The sequence below is a fragment of the Hippocampus zosterae genome, chromosome 11 (genome assembly GCF_025434085.1).
Source record: "Hippocampus zosterae strain Florida chromosome 11, ASM2543408v3, whole genome shotgun sequence".
Classification (NCBI taxonomy): Eukaryota; Metazoa; Chordata; class Actinopteri; order Syngnathiformes; family Syngnathidae; genus Hippocampus; species Hippocampus zosterae.
This window is the reverse complement of record NC_067461.1, coordinates 3,613,947-3,631,410: the sequence shown is the minus strand read 5'-3', so window position 1 is coordinate 3,631,410 and position 17,464 is coordinate 3,613,947. Positions and strand designations below refer to the sequence as shown.

At 45.5% G+C, this 17,464-nt stretch overlaps 1 protein-coding gene across 4 annotated transcripts; it reads right to left on the bottom strand.

The window, feature by feature from the left end:
• Positions 1 to 169: 169 nt before the first annotated feature.
• Positions 170 to 16,264, bottom strand: rgs17 (regulator of G protein signaling 17). 4 transcript variants are annotated; one of them, XR_007964890.1, is made up of 7 exons: positions 15,852 to 16,264; positions 11,678 to 11,983; positions 10,230 to 10,360; positions 7,527 to 7,601; positions 7,210 to 7,462; positions 6,030 to 6,278; positions 170 to 5,890 (listed from the first exon to the last, which is right to left on the bottom strand). XR_007964890.1 is itself a non-coding variant. In XM_052080920.1 (6 exons), the coding sequence occupies exons 2-6, from the start codon at positions 11,678 to 11,680 to the stop codon at positions 6,090 to 6,092; spliced, it is 651 nt and encodes a 216-aa protein (XP_051936880.1). In that variant the 5' UTR covers positions 11,681 to 11,983; positions 15,852 to 16,263; the 3' UTR covers positions 170 to 6,089. The 4 variants fall into 4 exon arrangements, 3 of the variants coding, with proteins under 3 accessions (XP_051936880.1, XP_051936882.1, XP_051936881.1); XM_052080920.1 differs by having other exon boundaries at positions 170 to 6,278; positions 15,852 to 16,263; XM_052080922.1 differs by having other exon boundaries at positions 170 to 6,278; positions 7,210 to 7,441; positions 15,852 to 16,260.
• Between the last annotated feature and the right edge of the window lie 1,200 nt (positions 16,265 to 17,464).

Genomic DNA, 17,464 nt, shown 5'->3' with positions numbered 1-17,464 from the left:
AACTGACAAAAAATTGAAATTGATGCTTTTCTTTCAACTGTGGCAAATAAATAATGCATAGGAAAATAAGGAGCTCACCCCCAAAAATAAATCATATACTTCATGCTCGTGTGACATAACACAAAATTTCCCAGCCCAACCCCAAGAAAGGCACGATGACAATTGTGGAAAAAAAAAATCTACTAAGTATTTATTGTAAGTTATTACACTTTCTAGCAGCACTATGCAAAATGACAAGATATTCAAGGGCAGTCACAAAAGATTGGCCTTTTGTCGTAACGCAAAGATGGTGTGGGTTTTTTTTTTTCGTGTAAACAAAGACAAGACCAAGTGCCGCCGATCCCAACGAACCACAGCTTTCAACACAGCAGGCGAGACTCAACGAGAGGTCTTTCGCACCTTTTCAGAGAAATGAACAATCGCAGAAGACTAATGGTGAACATTCTCTTTTTTTTTTTTTTTTTTTTTTGCGGGCGACAAAAGTTACAATTTCAGTTGTGACATAATAGCTCTTATTTGTCCGCAATCACCCGACCATTGGACGTCATCGTCGCCTTTTTACAAAAAACTTCTTCCGCCTTGGGTATTACTCGATATAGTTTTACGAAGACAAACACTTTTGAAATGAAACAAACACTTGACCGTGCTTATAGTCCAACCGCATGGCAATGACAAATGTTTGGCACATAAGTTTTCACTTTTTAAAAATGTGTTGGAATTTACCAATAATTTAAAAAAAACAAAAACAATACATTGTGAAATGGACACGGAGATGCAAAAGTACAGTTTTGTTACATCCGATTTGAACCGTCATGCAAAGACTTGCCGAAAGCAACACCATTAATGATCAAAAAGTCGGTCACAATGTACACCTTTTGCCAACGTTTTCTTGAGGTACGCATTTACGCAGCGATATGTGACGGCTGGGGACGCGTCGTCGGATGCTACACTTAAGGGCTTCCCGCATATCACGGCACTTTGGACACCAAGTGCTCCGGATCGCTCGGATTCCTTATAGAACTTTGTTTTCTGACCGACATTGTGAAAAAAGTCATTATTGCCGTCGTGGTGAATTGATTCGAAAAGTTATTTTGTTGCCGTTTGTCTGACTGCCAGAATTTCATTGTTAAGGAATTTGACCAGAAATCGGCGTCAACGGTAAGGAGTCGATGTCAGTCCAACGTCGTTCCAGTTCAAATTGTTTTCTGTACCAAATCCAAGTTGTCATCCGTTCACCGCGAAAGAAGTCGGGAATTATTTTGGGTCCAAAATTGTTGAAGAAGTCGTCGGCAAAAGTTCTACGAAGTCAGCAAACCGGTTGCTGTTCTTCAAGATGTCTTTCAGGAAATGGTTTTCCATTGAAAGGGGTTGTTGTCGTCGTCCGCTGTCGTTATTTGTCCGACATTGCCGATGTCTGTTGTAAAAGAAGCTAACGACAGGAAATGGTTTTGTATCCTAAATCGTGAAAAATAAGTCAATCGGAAGGAATTTTTTTTTTTTTTTTTGTCCGGCATTGTCAAAGAAGTCGTCGTCAGTCCGCCATCGTTATTGGTCGGACACTGATCCTGTTGGTCGGACTTTATTGTCAGTATTTGTCCAATTTCCTTATAACGGTCACCAGAAAGATTTTTCTGGGTCAAGACATTTTTTTTTTTTTAAAGATGTTGCCGTCAACGGAAGTCGGTGTGGGTCGGATGTCGTCAAGTCGTTTTCTGTCGTCCGTCATCGATTAAGAGGCTGTTGGTCCGACATTGTTGTCCCGTTTGTTCAAAGAAGTTTTAGGTGAAAATGTTATCCGAAAGTGGGTTTGTCGTTCCGATGATATTGTCGGTCCTACGCCGCTCAAGAATTTTAAAATTGTTGCCTTCCTCTCGCAACCAGACGACAAACTCATACGAGCGGATCGACCACCCGACTTTCGTACAAAGAGGCTCATTGTTTTCACGTAACACTCAAGAATCGGGTATGCTCCGGTGAGAAAAATACAAACCCCTCAAAAGAGTTTTTTTTTTTTAATTGTCTGCATACTGCAGTACTTGAATACATACTCATACAGTATCGTTTGTAGCAAATAACTGAATTATTTCATTTATTTAGCAAAAAGCATGCTCAATAGAAAAAAAAAATCATCTTTCCCCATCGGCTAAATGTTTTAAATTTCCGCCTGCGCTTTTTTTTTCCCATCATCTCTTTACCTTGAGGCTTAGGCATCGAAATCAATAAAGAGAAAAGTGATCGCCTAAAATCCGTTTGTCGCACACCAGCCAAGCGAGGACGTCAAAACTGTAACGCTTTTCCCGCGAATGGTGGTATCGCCCGTCACCGAGAGAGGAAGCCACAGCACGAGAAATAAAAGTGACGGAATCGGAGGATGACTTGGGGAAAAACAAAAATGAGGCGCTGTATACCGATGTCGAGGAATCGGATTTCGCGCAAATTGACAGAGAGATCGCAATAAAGCCCCAAATCGTACCTCATCGCAAATATTTTTAAAAAGTGGCTCAAACTAGCTTTGTGAACGATTTTCGTCAGTGACCCCCATTTTGGGGATTTGAGTAAAAATGAGAAAAATTTTTTAAATAAAAGTACCGGTAAGCCCACTTCCGATGGACGCGCTTACAACTGCATCAACACAGTGATCGTTGGCGAGGACGCGGCTACAAAAACGAGACGTTTGAGGGTCGGATATCGAAGATGACATGCTCTTGTTTTAGGTGAAAAAGAAAACGCATCTTTTCACAGACAAAAAAAAAAAAAAACCCAAAAAAAATCAAAAATTCACAGGAAGTTGAATGTCACCAGACTGTTGTGAACACGTTTCAGCCCTTCAAACCTGGATGTAAAAACGACTGGACAGAGACGGGCTCGTGACAATGACTCCAAATTTGCTGTTTTGTTTTGACAAAAAAAAACCATTTAAAAAAAACATCAAAAAAAAAGCAAACCTCCGTTCGTAAATCGTACATAAGGCCAGCCACTGTTCTTCGCGAGACCGCCAGCACGCTGCCGCATCATATCAGACAACATTTATTTGTTTCTGTATCGTCACGAAGGCATATACTATTTTCTCTGTGTATTACTTGAATAAGCAAACATTTTTTTTGCTGAGTGAGATTGAAAAGGACTTCAGCAAAGGGCAATGTAAACCGTGGTCCATCTTTTAAAACGGGTGCGGGCGGAACCTCGCCCTTTTCCCAGCAACACATTTGCATAGGCAAAAATGGGATTAGCCCTTAGACAGTGGTTTCCTGAATTATTATATAGATGCAAAAAAAAAAAAATAGAGTTCAAAATCAAAACAAAGAGAAAAAAAAAAAGCAAAATCAACAACAACAAAATGTCGAGGCTAAACTCTCTTGAATACACGCCTGCCCCCACACGCTGCCGCTCTGATACATTTTTGTCTGTGCACATTTGATAGTTTACAGTGTTAGGCTTCAAGTAGATCTACAAAAAAAAAAAAAAACAACCAAAAATGACAACAACAACAAAAAAAAACCCTGACAACTAGATGTGAAATAAGTTAACCACATGAGAGGTAGTGAAAAAGCCTACAGGGTTGTTGTTTGTTTTCATCCAAGGAGATGACAATAATAATAAGAAGAAAAAGAATAAGAATGATGATCATAATAAATGTGTCAATAAGGCCAAAGCTTCGCACTCCCCCCCCGCCCCCCCTCCTTCCTGTCAGGACACTTTAGCTCTTAAAATGGGGGGGGGGGGGGGAAAAGTGGAAATGACTTCACACGTTCATTGCTTGTAAAATCCAACAAAACAAGCGTGTAAGAGTCACAATAAATTAAAGTTTGGGGGTAGGGGTGAGGGTGGGGGGGCGTGGTTAGGCAAAAAAGGACACCGGGCGGGAAAACGCCGGACGCGCAGTGCTCCCAGTACATCTCTCCAAAGCATAGAACCTTCCTGCTCGTCTCCCAAATGTTTTGAACATGGCGCCACCAAGCGCATAAACTCGCCGTCTCTTCAGAAATGTAAACTTGATTTTCATTGCACCGTGACTATTATTTATTTAGTGGTGAAACATTCTCGCGTTAACTCGTCAAAAAACTTGTTCCCCCCCCCCCAAAAAAAATTTTATATATATATATATATATATATAGTGATTCAATAATATGTTAATATGATAAATAATATGTTCTAATTCTTTAGATAAACTCGTATAGGCCAGACCTTTGTCTTCACTGAACCTAGATTCAAAACAAAAAACTTTATTTTTCCTCTCAAAAAACAATATGTCGATTGACAACATTCGCCGACGACGCTTGAATATACAGCGGAACCTCCGACGAGGAAACTCAATTCGCTCAAAGCAATTTTCCAAAGAGCGATTCTCCTATCCCGTGACTAATATTTAAAAAAAAGTTACTCAGCTTGAAAGTGGATCACGGAAATTTCGTGCCCATCTCTAATTTGGAGTCATTTCAGCAATTTAAAATCCAGCCGAGCAAGGTAAGAGACACAAAGGCTAACGAGGTTAACTATAGTACTGTATACCCAATTTTCAAATTTTTTTTTTTTTTACTAGCTTGCTCTTAAAACGGCTCTCCACCAAAACTTGGCACGCCCAACGTCTGGTAGTTCGATACACAAACGGCAACGTCGACTCCTCCCACGAGTCCTCAACGACTAGTGTCACAGCTTTCGCGAACACTTTAGGACCTGATAGATATATCGTCATCTATCTGGACATCAATACAATTGATTTTAATTCGGCAAGGAAAAAAAAAAAAAGGAGGAGAGCATAATACTTCAGTCATGCACTTTCTACTGCATATCAACAGGCCGGGCGGGGTGAAAAAAAATTAGTTACCGGGACATTGGGCAAGACCCCGCCCCTCCATTTTGTCCTCTAAATTCTTTAAAGCGACACATTATCATGCGTTCAAAGTCAGAATATATATTTTTTATTATTATTACTAGTATTACTTTTTTTTTTTTTTTTTTGAAAAGTAGACCAAAGAGAGAGTGTACAGTATAGCGCTTAGGCATGCTAATCTAGCAAGCGGCTCTAGCGCCCCAGGGGAAGTGTTAGCATTGTCGCTAACAAAAACTTTGCTGGCTAGTGGCTAGAACGAGTTCTGTCCTCCTCAGTTGACATCATATTTGGCACCGGCTAAACCTCACAGAAAAAAGGCCAGGGGGGTTGTTATCCCAACCATCGTCAGTGCCTCAATGTAGAAGACGACTACCGCTGTGTTATTATAATGATTTATTTTTTGGACCTGTGCTTGTCAGGTTAGGAGGGTACGAATGGGTAGCAGGAGGGAGGGTCGGGATTGACTGTGGTTGCTATCTAAGGGGGGCACGGCGGTGTTGGAGGACCTACAGGAGAACCACTCGCTGCCTTTTTTTTTTTTCCGTCTTGTCAAAACACATGTGAAGGCATTGTTGAGTTACATGTAGCTGCCCAACCACAAGTCTAGCCCTTACTTCTCACATGTTAAGAAGGAAAGTGCTCGAATGGAGGGATGGAAACATGGACGGTTGTTGCTTCTTCAATGTGGATGCCTCCCCTCTCCAAAAAAAATTTAAAATAAATGCTTGTTTTCCCTTGCTGGAAAGCCTATTCTGAAAGAAAATTATTTTAAAAATAAAATAAAGAAAAACAAAAAAAAATTGCAGTCGTCGGCGTAAGACGGCCTTCATCTCATTAGCTCAGAACGATATGGGGGAGAAAAATGGGGTTAGAAATGAAAAGTGAGGTGTCATTATTACAGTACAGGAATCATTGGCCTGTCCATTCTCTCGCTCTCTCTCTCACGTTCTCGCTCTTACTTCCTGGTCCTGAGGAGTCCACGGTCTAACATGACCATCAAGACATCTGGACTCGCGAAAACAATCAGCGGCCGGCGAAGTCGGCCTCGTCAAATTTGACCTAAAAGCAACCAGCAAACTCACGTCACTGGCTAGAAATTGCTTGAAAAATATAAATAAGAACAATAACCAGCTTGGATGTCATTCGGTCTTTTTGCAATCAAGAAAGAGTTTGTTTTTCCAAACCGGACTTCTGGCACCATAGTTGACGTAGTCATCTCGATGGAGGGCATCGAGGGTGAGGTGGGGTGCGGGAGACTTTAGGTGTCGAGGCAGGTGCGCCTCCTGTTGGCGAGGAGGTCTCTGTAAACGGTGGAGTTGAGAAAGCGGGGGAAGGAGTCTCGGTGCATCAGCGTGTAGATTTGGAGCTGCGCCTCCTCGTACATCAGGCTGCTTGGCTCGGCCAGGCTCTGGTTGATGCCCTCGCGTACCCGCGAGTCCAGACTCACCTGGCCGCGGATGAGAATAAGAAAACGGCTGACAGGGTGGTCGGGAAACTTTTCTTGACAGGATTAAGCGTTGTAAACATTCAACACAGTGACCCTCAGTCTCTTATGAGTACCACTAGTGGTATGTGGGCTCCCTCTAGTGGTACGTGACAGTATCACTGTCTGAGTTGCAGTTATGACGTCCATCAAATTAAAAAAAATATATTATATATATATATATATATATATATATATATATTGTGACTATAGTTCCAACGTTTTCAGAATATGAAGTGGGCATGAGCAGACGTGTAAATTTTGGTGACACTTGGTGTGGTTTCACGTGAAGTTTATGTTTTCTGGCTCAGCGCGCATGAGGCGGAAACGGCTGAGGTCGTCTCTAAAATCCAAGTGGAGATGCGTACTTAAATTTTGGTTGAGGATTGATCACGTTTTATCAAATCTCTCTAAATAACGGCAATACGAGATGAGAGCAGATGGCATTTTGTAGTCAAATATAACAGGAATGACTCACATGTTATAGCATGTGCTATGTCATAGTGATCATGTGACTGCTCAAAAATAGCCCTGCGCTGGGTATGCCATTAACTTTATGACCGGCTTTTTTTCAGGTAATCGGAGGATTTTTGAAATTTGCACTATTATTGTTTGTATGCACCGCCTAGTCCGGGGGTCGGCAACACGCGGCTCCAGAGCTTCGTGCGGCTCTTTAGCACCATCTAGTGGCTCCATGGCACTTTTATTTATTTGCGGCTCCAGACATATTTGTTTTTTTTTTTTTTTTTGTCCGATATGGCTCTTTCAACATTTTGGGTTGCCGACCCCTGGCCTAGTCGATTAACGAACAATTCATTTTCAGTGGTTGTGTTGATTTACAGTGGGCTTTCAAACAAATGGCCTCCCTTTGACAAAGAGGAACCAGAGTCCAAACCTCTTTCGGCGACAGTATGGACACGTAGTCTTCGTATATGATCCTGGCTTTCTCGTCCACCACCGAGGGGTCCGTCTCCTTCTTCAGCTCATCACAGGCCAACCAGAATAGGAGGTTGTCCTCGCTGTACTCTGACCTCAAGAACTCCCGGAAGATCTCCCGACCCTCCAGCGAGCGCAGCATCATCTCGAAGCTCCGAGACCACAAGAGCACCTCGTCGAGGCTGGGGTGTCTGCGGTGGCGGTGGGAAAGGCTACAGATCAAGACAAAGCGGTCGTCACGACGTAAAGCAAAGGGCGACGGGGTTGAGGACTTACTGTTCTTCTGCAGCTTCTATACTGTCCATCTTGGTGCAGGTCTGGCGTTCGCTTCTCTCCAGCCTGTCTTCATTCCTGCACATCGGGCAACAGAGATAAAAACAATCAATGTTTTTGTTTTAGAGAACAAGGTGAAATTCAAGTTGAGTAAAATCCTTCATTTGTTTTCTTACATAAGCATTAGACTTGTTTTCTCATCATGTAAAGATTTCTCTCATAACGTCACCTTTTTTCCCTCTGAATATTCCATTTTTAAAAAATGTTACTTTCAATGTGGCTCTCATACGTAAGCTCAGCATGCAAGCTGCCCTTACGACCTTCAACTTTCTTTCGCAGTATGCGAAGGACAAGGAAGTAAATGTGTCGTTGCACATGCTGTGTAATTCTGCTAATGCGCAGAGACAAGTCAGTCCGTTAGCTTGTGATCAAGGCAAAAACAAAGCTTGCATTATTCGCAGGCTACTGTTAATGCTAGCGTACAATGCTAGCATTCAGACTACAAATTTCATAGTCGTTTAATAAAAAAAAGACAAAGAGCCTCCTGGCTTATCTGCGCATTTAAGAGAGCATCGCATGGCACATTTTACATTTCATCCTTGTCGATTTTTTTTTTTGGGGGGTGTCATCGTGACAAGCTTTTCGTGTGACATGAATGGGGAGAGGCAGGCTGTGTTTCAACTCTTTTGTCAGAAAAGATAAATGGTGGTATCCGGTGTCTTATTATTTGTTGTTGTTGTTCGCAATCTTTGAAAGGAACTGCAAATACTGCCCCAAATTTACCTACAAGATAACAAAACAAAAAAAAAAAACCACCAACAACATTGCCGCCATGTCATTCTTGGTTCGTATCATGCGGCTATTAATCAAGCTGGGAAAGAAGCGTGTGATCCTCAAGTGAGCAAGACAATCTATAATAAACATTGCCAGACATCCAGTGAACAATGGCCTCCTGTCAACGCGCTAAACACACATGCGAGCTTCCTTCTGTCCGCCGCGACTCCCCGTCACACTCGCCTTGGTCCAGAATGCAACAGACACTGCGCCGTCTATTTTTGTCCCACCATGGAGGATCTCTGCTTCCTCTTGCCGGGCTCTTGTCAAAGTCCCCATTGTGCTGCCTCTAATAGGGTAGAGGCAGCAGCCCCCCCCCCCCCCCCCCCCCCGGGGCGCCCTCACAATACGCCTAAATATACAGGCTGTTCCCCACAGCTGTTTTGCATGTGACGAGAGGATGGAAATAGAAGGGGATTGTATGATGGTGGGTGAGGACCAGGTTAGAGGGGATGAGCGAGGAGGGGGTGAAGCGAGATGGTGAAGAATTAACCACCAGTATAGGAAAAAAATACAATTTAAAAAAAATGGATCGGCATGGAAATCATTGAAACGCTGGCTTGTTGGGAAACTCCTTCCAGGTCCGACAAGCCGCCAGCCTGCCACTTCTTCAGATGGAGTGCTGCCACACAGGCGACGCATTCACCATTCACTGGCCCACAACAAACATTCATTCACCGTCTTCTAAGGCCAAGCGTGCGGACCGAGCGAGGCGACTGGAGGAGCGGGGGATGCCGTTTGTTGGCATTGATTGCTTATTGGCTTGCGTGGGGGGGGGGGGGGGCAACGAGGTGGGTCTTCCGCACGCCGTGCTCATCCCCGCAAAAGATTCACCATTTTCTGGAATTGGCTTTATAGCATCAGATAATGAGCAACAAACAGTCAACTGCAACGTGCAGTATGGAGTAAAACCCAATTATTATTAGAGTAGTTTATTATTTAAAAAAAATATACGCTTCTAAAATTTCATTTGGGGCGCGGGGGGTATGGGGTGGTGTCTGAACGGATTAAAAGCATTGCCATCCGGGGGAAAGTTGACACGATTGCGTGAATGAAACTTTTAAGTTAAAGCACCAATGGTTATTAAAATTCATTCATTCATCTTCCGAGCCGCTTGATCCTCACTAGGGTCGCGGGGGGTGCTGGAGCCCATCCCAGCCGTCTCCGGGCAGTAGGCGGGGGACACCCTGAATCGGTTGCCAGCCAATCGCAGAGCACACAGAAACGAACAACCATTTGCACTCACACTCACACCTAGGGACAATTTAGAGCGTCCAATCAGCCTGCCACGCATGTTTTTGGAATGTGGGAGGAAACCGGAGCACCCGGAGAAAACCCACGCAGGCCCGGGGAGAACATGCAAACTCCATACAGGGAAACCGGAGCTGGAATCGAACCCGCTACCTCTGCACTGTGAAGCCGACGTGCTAACCACTTGACTCCCGGGCCGCCGGTTATTAAAATTCCCATTGATAAAAATATTTACATTCCGAGTCAATTATTTCTCCCCTACAATTCTCACTCACCACTCTTCCTACACCACCCCCCCCGCCCCCGCCCCGCCTCCGCTCCCTCCATTTCATTGAGTCAAAGCAACATCACTACAAAACCATTCTCCCTTTGATTCATTGAAACACTCGTTCCAACATTCGCGACGGTTCTTTACGGTCAAGTCTCGCTATTGTCCACGCTTAAGCCTTCAATCCAATCATATCCTCACTAACTGCCGCCAGATTTAAAGGAAGACCCCATCCGCATGCTTAAAATAGTTGCTCGCCTATCTTGCAAGGGGTGAGTTCATTTCAACCCAGAGGTGCTTTAGAATGCATTTGCCTGGGGGGGGGGGGGGGGGGGGGGGGGCAGAGTACCTACCAGAGACACTTGCAGCAGCCGCACCAGCAGAGACAGCAGGTGTTGGGTCGGGGCTGTCCGGGGACCTGTGGTGGGGCCTCGATGTGCGCCGCCTGCCTTTTTCTCATCTCCACTCCACTCACACTGCGGGGCTTTGGTGCAACACAGAACACACATATCACCCGTTACTGCAAATATGATCCCTCCCCCCCCCCCCCCCCCCCATCAAAATTGCACATTGTAAATTACCCAGAGCAGTTTGAATTAAACTTACTTACGCAAAACATTACTCCTACAGTTAGAAAAACGGTCAATGCTGAAAACAGTTGAAGCCGCTCACAGATATGCGCGCTCGACATTATTTCCCATCTGGGGGGTCGAGCGATTTCACGTTCAAGGATGATTTGGGTGCACGCCGTGTTCCACTTTGTGGAGCTCTGCCACGGTCGCTTGGGGGTTTCCCCTCACATTTCACACGCTCGGAAGGTGGACGTGAGCGAGGCTTTGGGTTACAACGGTGGGGGCCGAGGGAAGTGGATGAACGGGGCAGCCGGTCGAGAGAGCCACTTGAACATCACACTGCCGTCTTTTCTTTACGGGCCGGATTGCGGCGAGCACTGCGGGCTAATCTAAATGAAATGCCTCTCTCCAAAGAAGTCATTTAAAGTGCCTCAGACAATAACGCACAGTGCGGCCTTGTAATTTGATTTCTTAAGCGCCGGGAGATGCAAGGCGGCCAGCTGGCGGGCTTCGCCGCAAGTTAAACAGACCGGGGGAAAGCCTCCTCGCGCCGCCGAGCAGCTCCGGATTCAGGTTGTTACATCACAACCACCCCCCCCCCCCGGTCATCAATCTCAGCGAAGGAGGTGAATTCCCGCTGAATTTAATCAAAGTTGCAGGTCATCATAAAACAAAACGCGCCTACCTGCCGACATCCAACCCGTCCGTCATTAACGCACCCGGATGTGAAGATGAGCACCAGAGACCCTCCGTGTCCCTCTCTACCTGGTCTGCATATGGACATACAACGGATGGGGGGGGGGGGGGGGGGAACTAAGGCGACGGGGGGCTGTCTGATATGCAAATGACGTCGCCTGACCATTGGGAAAGCGCATCAGTTATTCAGCAACCAGGCAACGAGCCCGCGTACAAGAAAAAAAAATAAAATAAAACGGTCCTGCTGGATGCTAATGACGGCGGGCCGCGGCTTTGTTGCGGAGGTGGAGAGGCGGAGTTTGCATTGACAGCACTTGCAAATCCCGGCCCGAAAACACAAAAGGTGGCGGCGGGAGCATGAAAGTCACACTTGTGGAAGGTTTCCGGTGATTCAAAAAGCGCCGCGTGAAAATCAAAGAGACACTCGGACAGGTATCGCAAGTTCGGGCTTGACACAATGACCCCAGCCATTTTGTGTCTACAAATACGGACTTCCCAATCCCAAATAAATTTGGTTTGATGGCACGTCTTACCATGAATTAGTGAGTACTTGAAAGCAGGTCAGACAGAGTAGTCATGGCGTGAGGTAATCGGTTGCCGGACAATAACGAGGCCGCTCAGCAGAGCGTCTGAGATTGGTTAATGGACTGCCTTGGTAGCTGGTGGGAGGCTCAGGGCAAGGCGAGGTGGTCCTTTTTTACCAACAGCAGCAGTGAGTGGTTTCACCATCCCTGACCCGAGACGGTCACCGAAATGCCCCTTCAGTTCACGACCTTTGGTTATCTCCTAGCCCTCCAATCTCAGCGAATGGGTCGTTTGCGGACTTGAAGGTACAGCATCTGGGGGAGACAGGGGGAAAAAAAAAAACAGATGCGTTAAATCGTTTTTGACAACCAATACGGGCTTATCGGGCAATGCAATCAAGGGCATAATTGAGAGACTTGTAACGAGTTTGGGCGGCCCGGTAGTCCAGTGGTTAGCACGTCGGCTTCACAGTGCAGAGGTACCGGGTTCGATTCCAGCTCCGGCCTCCCTGTGTGGAGTTTGCATGTTCTCCCCGGGGCTGCGCGGGTTTTCTCCGGGTGTTCCGGTTTCCTCCCACATTCCAAAAACATGCGTGGCAGGCTGATTGAACACTCGAAATTGTCCCCAGGTGTGAGTGTGAATGGTTGTTCATCTCTGTGTGCCCTGCGATTGGCTGGCAACCGATTCAGGGTGTCCCCCGCCTACTGCCCGGAGACAGCTGGGATAGGCTCCTGCACCCCCGCGACCCTCGTGAGGATCAAGCGGTACGGAAAATGAATGAATGAATGAATGTAACGAGTTTGAGGTCAATGTGTTGCGCAACCAACGTGGTACCTTTGTCGCGGTTGCTCGTTCGTTCAAAAACTCCCGAACAGATTTACGCAAAAAGTTGATGTTTTTCATGGGTTTCTTTCGGTGAAGTGATTTTGCCACTACGCTAATGCTAACATCTTAGATTAGTTCCAAAGGAAGTCTCGCGCAGTCGTGCCAAGCAGAAAATCGGAATGAAATGGTAACACACTACGGATCAAAAAGAGGGAGAAAATGCTTCTGGACACTAACTCACGCCAAAAATAGCAAAAAGAGACACATCACATCCGTTCCTCGCCCCAATTCCTCCTCCGACCCCTCACGGTCGACTTGAGACCAGTCTGCTGGCTCCCGGTGGATTGCGATCGACGTATTGGGCACCCCTGCCTTGACATCATTGGTAATTTGCTGACTAGCTTAGCACTTAGCGCCATTGTTTGCACATGGGCGGCGATTCAGTTGTCATCTGACTGGTTGCCCAGTATGTCAATCAAGTAAGGGGATTGTTGACAGGCTGACATAATCAGTTCTGAGGCGTTTTCGACGCTTGTCATGTGAAAGCCGCATTGAACCGGCCAAAGAGCCGCGGGTTGGACACCCATGCTTTAAACCAGACATGTCCAAAGTCCGGCCCGCGGGCCAGATCCGGCCCGCGGTCGAATTTCATCCGGCCCTCGGCCCCCGTCATAAAATCAGTGCCGTCTGGCCCGCAGGTTGGGCGTAATGGAACACGTGTTGCATTGACTGAGGTCTCGTAGACTGGTGAGTGATGTTTCATAGAGTACTGCTTCCCTCTAGTGGCTAAATGAGTAATAGCATTCACTAAATGAGTACAGGTAATAGCATTTAGACACTAGAGGGCATCACTCACGAGTTAACAAGACATCACTCCGTGTTTATATTGACTGATATGTCATATTTCAAATTCCTGTTTCAAATGAACCAAAAGAAATTCTTAAGATTGTTGAAATTAAAATAAAAATGGAAATGTGAAACAGACTGGCTTACTAAAATTTGTTGAACAATATTGTTGTTCAATGTAAAGAATGTCAGCCACGGTCGGCCCCCCGACATTTTACCACATAAAATCTGGCCCCCTTGGCAAAAAGTTTGGACACCCCTGCTTTAAACGATCAGGATTTTGGCGCCTTTTGGCAAGTTTAAAAAATAAAAAGTATCCAATCTACTTCAACAGCTTCTTTATTCACCGTAGAGTTGACGGCTGCAGCTCAGAGTGATTGGGACCATCCCGGCTAACAAATCGCCCATTTAATTGACGCGCATTGAAACGCATTGGGAAGAAATAATAACATTTGAACCCTATAAATTCTCCCCCAAACTCTTGATATACATTCAGCGAACTGAAAATCGTGACGATAAAGGCTCTGTCGACCACACTTCCTCGCGCGACGATTTCACATTTGGATGGCAACAGCCGAATAATTGTGACAGAAAATGATCCCCGCCTAGCGTTAACCACTTTAGTCGAGCTCCAGCCAAACAAATTACACAGCGTGAATGAAGCATTGTTGACGCAACCCCTCCGGCAAGTTTATCAGGGTAGTTTATTGTCACTCTATGCATTTTCTGCTATTCACGAGGTCTCTTTTTTTTTCAGACCAAATAGGAACTTCCTGTCAAAGCAGAAGTCCACGGTTAAGATATCCTTTATTTGTCCCACACTGGGGAAATTTACAGCCTCCGGCAGCAAGAATGTGGGTAGAAAGAAGAAAAAACAAACAAACACCGTTCAATTAAGTGCAATATAAATACAAAATGGATAAATCGCAGTGCTATTTACAATTGTTTTTCACATCACACACATCAAATCATTTAATTATTATTATTATTATTATTGTTATTTTTATTTAGCAGCCTGACAGCAGTCGGTAGGAACGAGCGTCGGTATCTTATCGGTTAACAGCGTTAAAAACAACTGAGTGTTTGGCATACCTGAATGATAGTTTTGAGAACACTTGTTACATCACACATAGCTAAGCCTCATATCCTTACACCAATGTGTGAACTTGATCATCGCACGCCGTTACGTCACCCCGAAACTTGTTGGTAATTGGAATAGGTGAGTACTGATATCTGGAATCCGTACCGTGCCCATCGCAGCCTTATTCTAAGGCACCAGTTACTCAGAAGGGCTTCCAATATCAGCCACCAATAATTAAGTAAAAAAACAGAATTTGACATCGCAGTTGTAGGTGCAATACTGTGGCAATGTGGTACATTGGCGAATCATCATCTGCGTCAGAAAGAAAGGTCTTAGCTCACAATTGTCGGCAAGTACTCAAAGAGTGAAAATGGACGAGTAAAGCAGATGACTGATTTTGATGCCCCTTACTGCTCTTTTGTTTTCTTTTTTACAATGTTCTATTTGCACCATTTAAGTTTTCGGAGCAAGTGACACCGTTTGAAGCGTCGCAATAATTTTGCCGCAAAGATTGGGAGATGGGCTGGGACTTTCGGCTTGTGAAGAAAAACTTAAAAGTTGTACTGTCTTTCCTTGAATTTGAATATATTCTGTGACAGATTTTGTCACACAAAAAGGTCCAGAAAAATATATTTTTGTCCATACAAAATACACAATTTCTCTGTAACCCATCGTTCGATTTTCAAACTTCTTGGTGCGTTGTACTCATGTTGAATGACCATTCCTAACATACTCAGCGGTTTAATATACAGTCATCTTCAGTCAAAAAAATGTCTCGTTGCTAATTTGAGAGCTTCTTTTTGGTGCATTCTTGTGGCAGTACAGTATACAGTATATAACCCCCAAGCAAATTGGAGAAGACAATAAGTGGAACCAGGAAGAATGATTAGGACCTGAACCTGAACCAGGGAACTCTGGCGACACAACGCGCAGGGGGTGCTCTCATCTGGTCACCCAAGGAGCTGAAAAATGGAGGTCGTTTGTACGAAAAAAAGTGTCTAAGGTGGAAATGTTGCATGTGCCTCAAGCCCCCCCCCCCCCCCCCATTTACCCCTTCTCACTTGAACCTGCTCTCATCGAGGAACTTCCATTACTGTACTACTATTACGATTAGCTCCACTGGCTAGCAGCTGCCGCGAACACACCCGAGCCCTGCCGTCACCCGAGCTCGAACGCAGTCAGGGTAGTTCATGACGGACCCGATTCGAACGACAGCGCCATCATTGTCGCTCGCTCGCCGCCCGAAAGCCGCTATCTTCGGAAGGAGGCGGAGGGAGCTGAACGGGCGACCTAGCTGCCATGCTAGCCGCCGAGCTAGCTTCACCGCCTCCTCCTTCGCCGCGGCAGCCAGTGTGTACGTGTGTGCGCGCGTGTATGTGTGTGTGTGTGCCCCCGGATTCCGAGCGCGCCCGGATAAAGCGTCGTCTTACCGCTTTGTGTCGGACTGTCAGTGTCCCAGGGTGGTGGGTGCCCACGCGACGATGTCCCGACCTCTTTCGAAGGGCATCGTTAATGGCGAATTGGCCGCAGAACGTCCATCGGCGCCGTTTTTCCGTCCATCCGCCCCACTTCAGCACCGAACGCCGCCGAGCCCCTGGATGCACCGCGCATGCGCGCTGCTCTCTGGCTCTGCAGCCCATCATCATGAGGGCTCGTCTGAGAAGTTCCAGCCCGGCATCCATGCAGCTCAAATCGGATGGATGGTCCCTCGAATGGCTTTTTAAGAGGACATGAAAAAAAAAGTTAAATGAATACAATGGAACCCCGCGTAATCCGGTTCGTCATCCGCGGATCTTCTTTTTTTGTGGACTTTTTGTTGTCGTTCTTTTGATAACCAGCCCAAGTTTTTCGTGGATTTACAGTCTAAAAACAAAAATAAAAGCATCCATACACGTGTGTCAAAAAGCCATAATCGTATTAACATTTTTGTTTTAATTTATTTATTTATTGTCACTCATACGCGGATTTTTGCGGCCCGGTCTCTATCACACGTGAATAGCGGTGGTCCACTGAATTTTCTATCAAGCAAGACAAGATGAACTTGAACGAGGTGTGCTCAAATTCTGGTCCAGAAAGTAAAAACCCTGCCACAGTTTGGCTTTCGCCACAGGTATTTGTTCTGTAAAATTTCGTTGACCTGCCAGAACTCGCAGTTTAACAGGCTCGATTATTGGAGTTGCTAAAAAGCAGTCAAGTCGTTCACCAGTGCTGTTCTCTGATGCTGACTGTTCCATGTAGTACCACAAGGGGGCACTGCAGCCCTACTCTGTCTACTTCAAGCACACACGCGCATAAACACACATCTGTCATCCCTCATTTGAATGGGCAAAAATCTCCATTGTATGGCAATCAAAAACTACCCCCCCCCCCCCGCCATTCCAACAAAAACCCACACATCCGTGCGAAACAAAGCTTATTTGGAAGGAAAGGATCGTATTATAGCTGCATAAGATGTGCCAGTCTCTTGGCGAGAGGTGCACAGGGTGCGGATAGTGAAAAGGTCAGAATGCAACATTTGAGTCTGAACATGATCGGGGTCTGCCTCTTTAATAGGGAAGTAAAGTGGACTCGCAAGGTGCTTCTCAACTTCACACACGATGGAGAATTGCGTGTGAAAAGGTCAAGAGCTGCCAAATAATGCACTCAAATGGTGCCTGGAGAGTCACTCATTCACAGATTTCTTTCAATATTTTTCCAAATATTTTAAATACTGTATTTTTACAATTAACAAAAACGGACACTTGACTAGTTGTGCTTTAAATTCAGATGCAATCAGAGACATTTCTAGGAAGACTTTCTCTTTCACAAACAACTGAAAACGGGGCTAAAATGGCCGCTTCAAATTAAAATGGTCGACTTCCTGTGTCGTTTTGGCCATGGGTCCTTTTTTGAGAGCCATGACCACCAAATTTCATGTCGTTAAAATGCAGGTGTTGCAACATTGCCCGGTCAAAGGTTCCAACACCCAGTTTTCCTCACATCCACAACTGTGGTGCAGCTCCACCTCAATGTGACTGATGCTCATGGCGTCGGGGAGGTGAGC

Excerpts from the sequence above, each read along its gene's own strand:
- rgs17 (XM_052080920.1), bottom strand. Across the intron at positions 7,463-7,526 it reads ATAGAAGCTGCAGAAGAACA|CCTTTCCCACCGCCACCGCA; the intron begins GTAAGTCCTCAA and ends CTTGATCTGTAG. Across the intron at positions 6,279-7,209 it reads CCATACTGTCGCCGAAAGAG|GTGAGTCTGGACTCGCGGGT; the intron begins GTTTGGACTCTG and ends ATCCGCGGCCAG.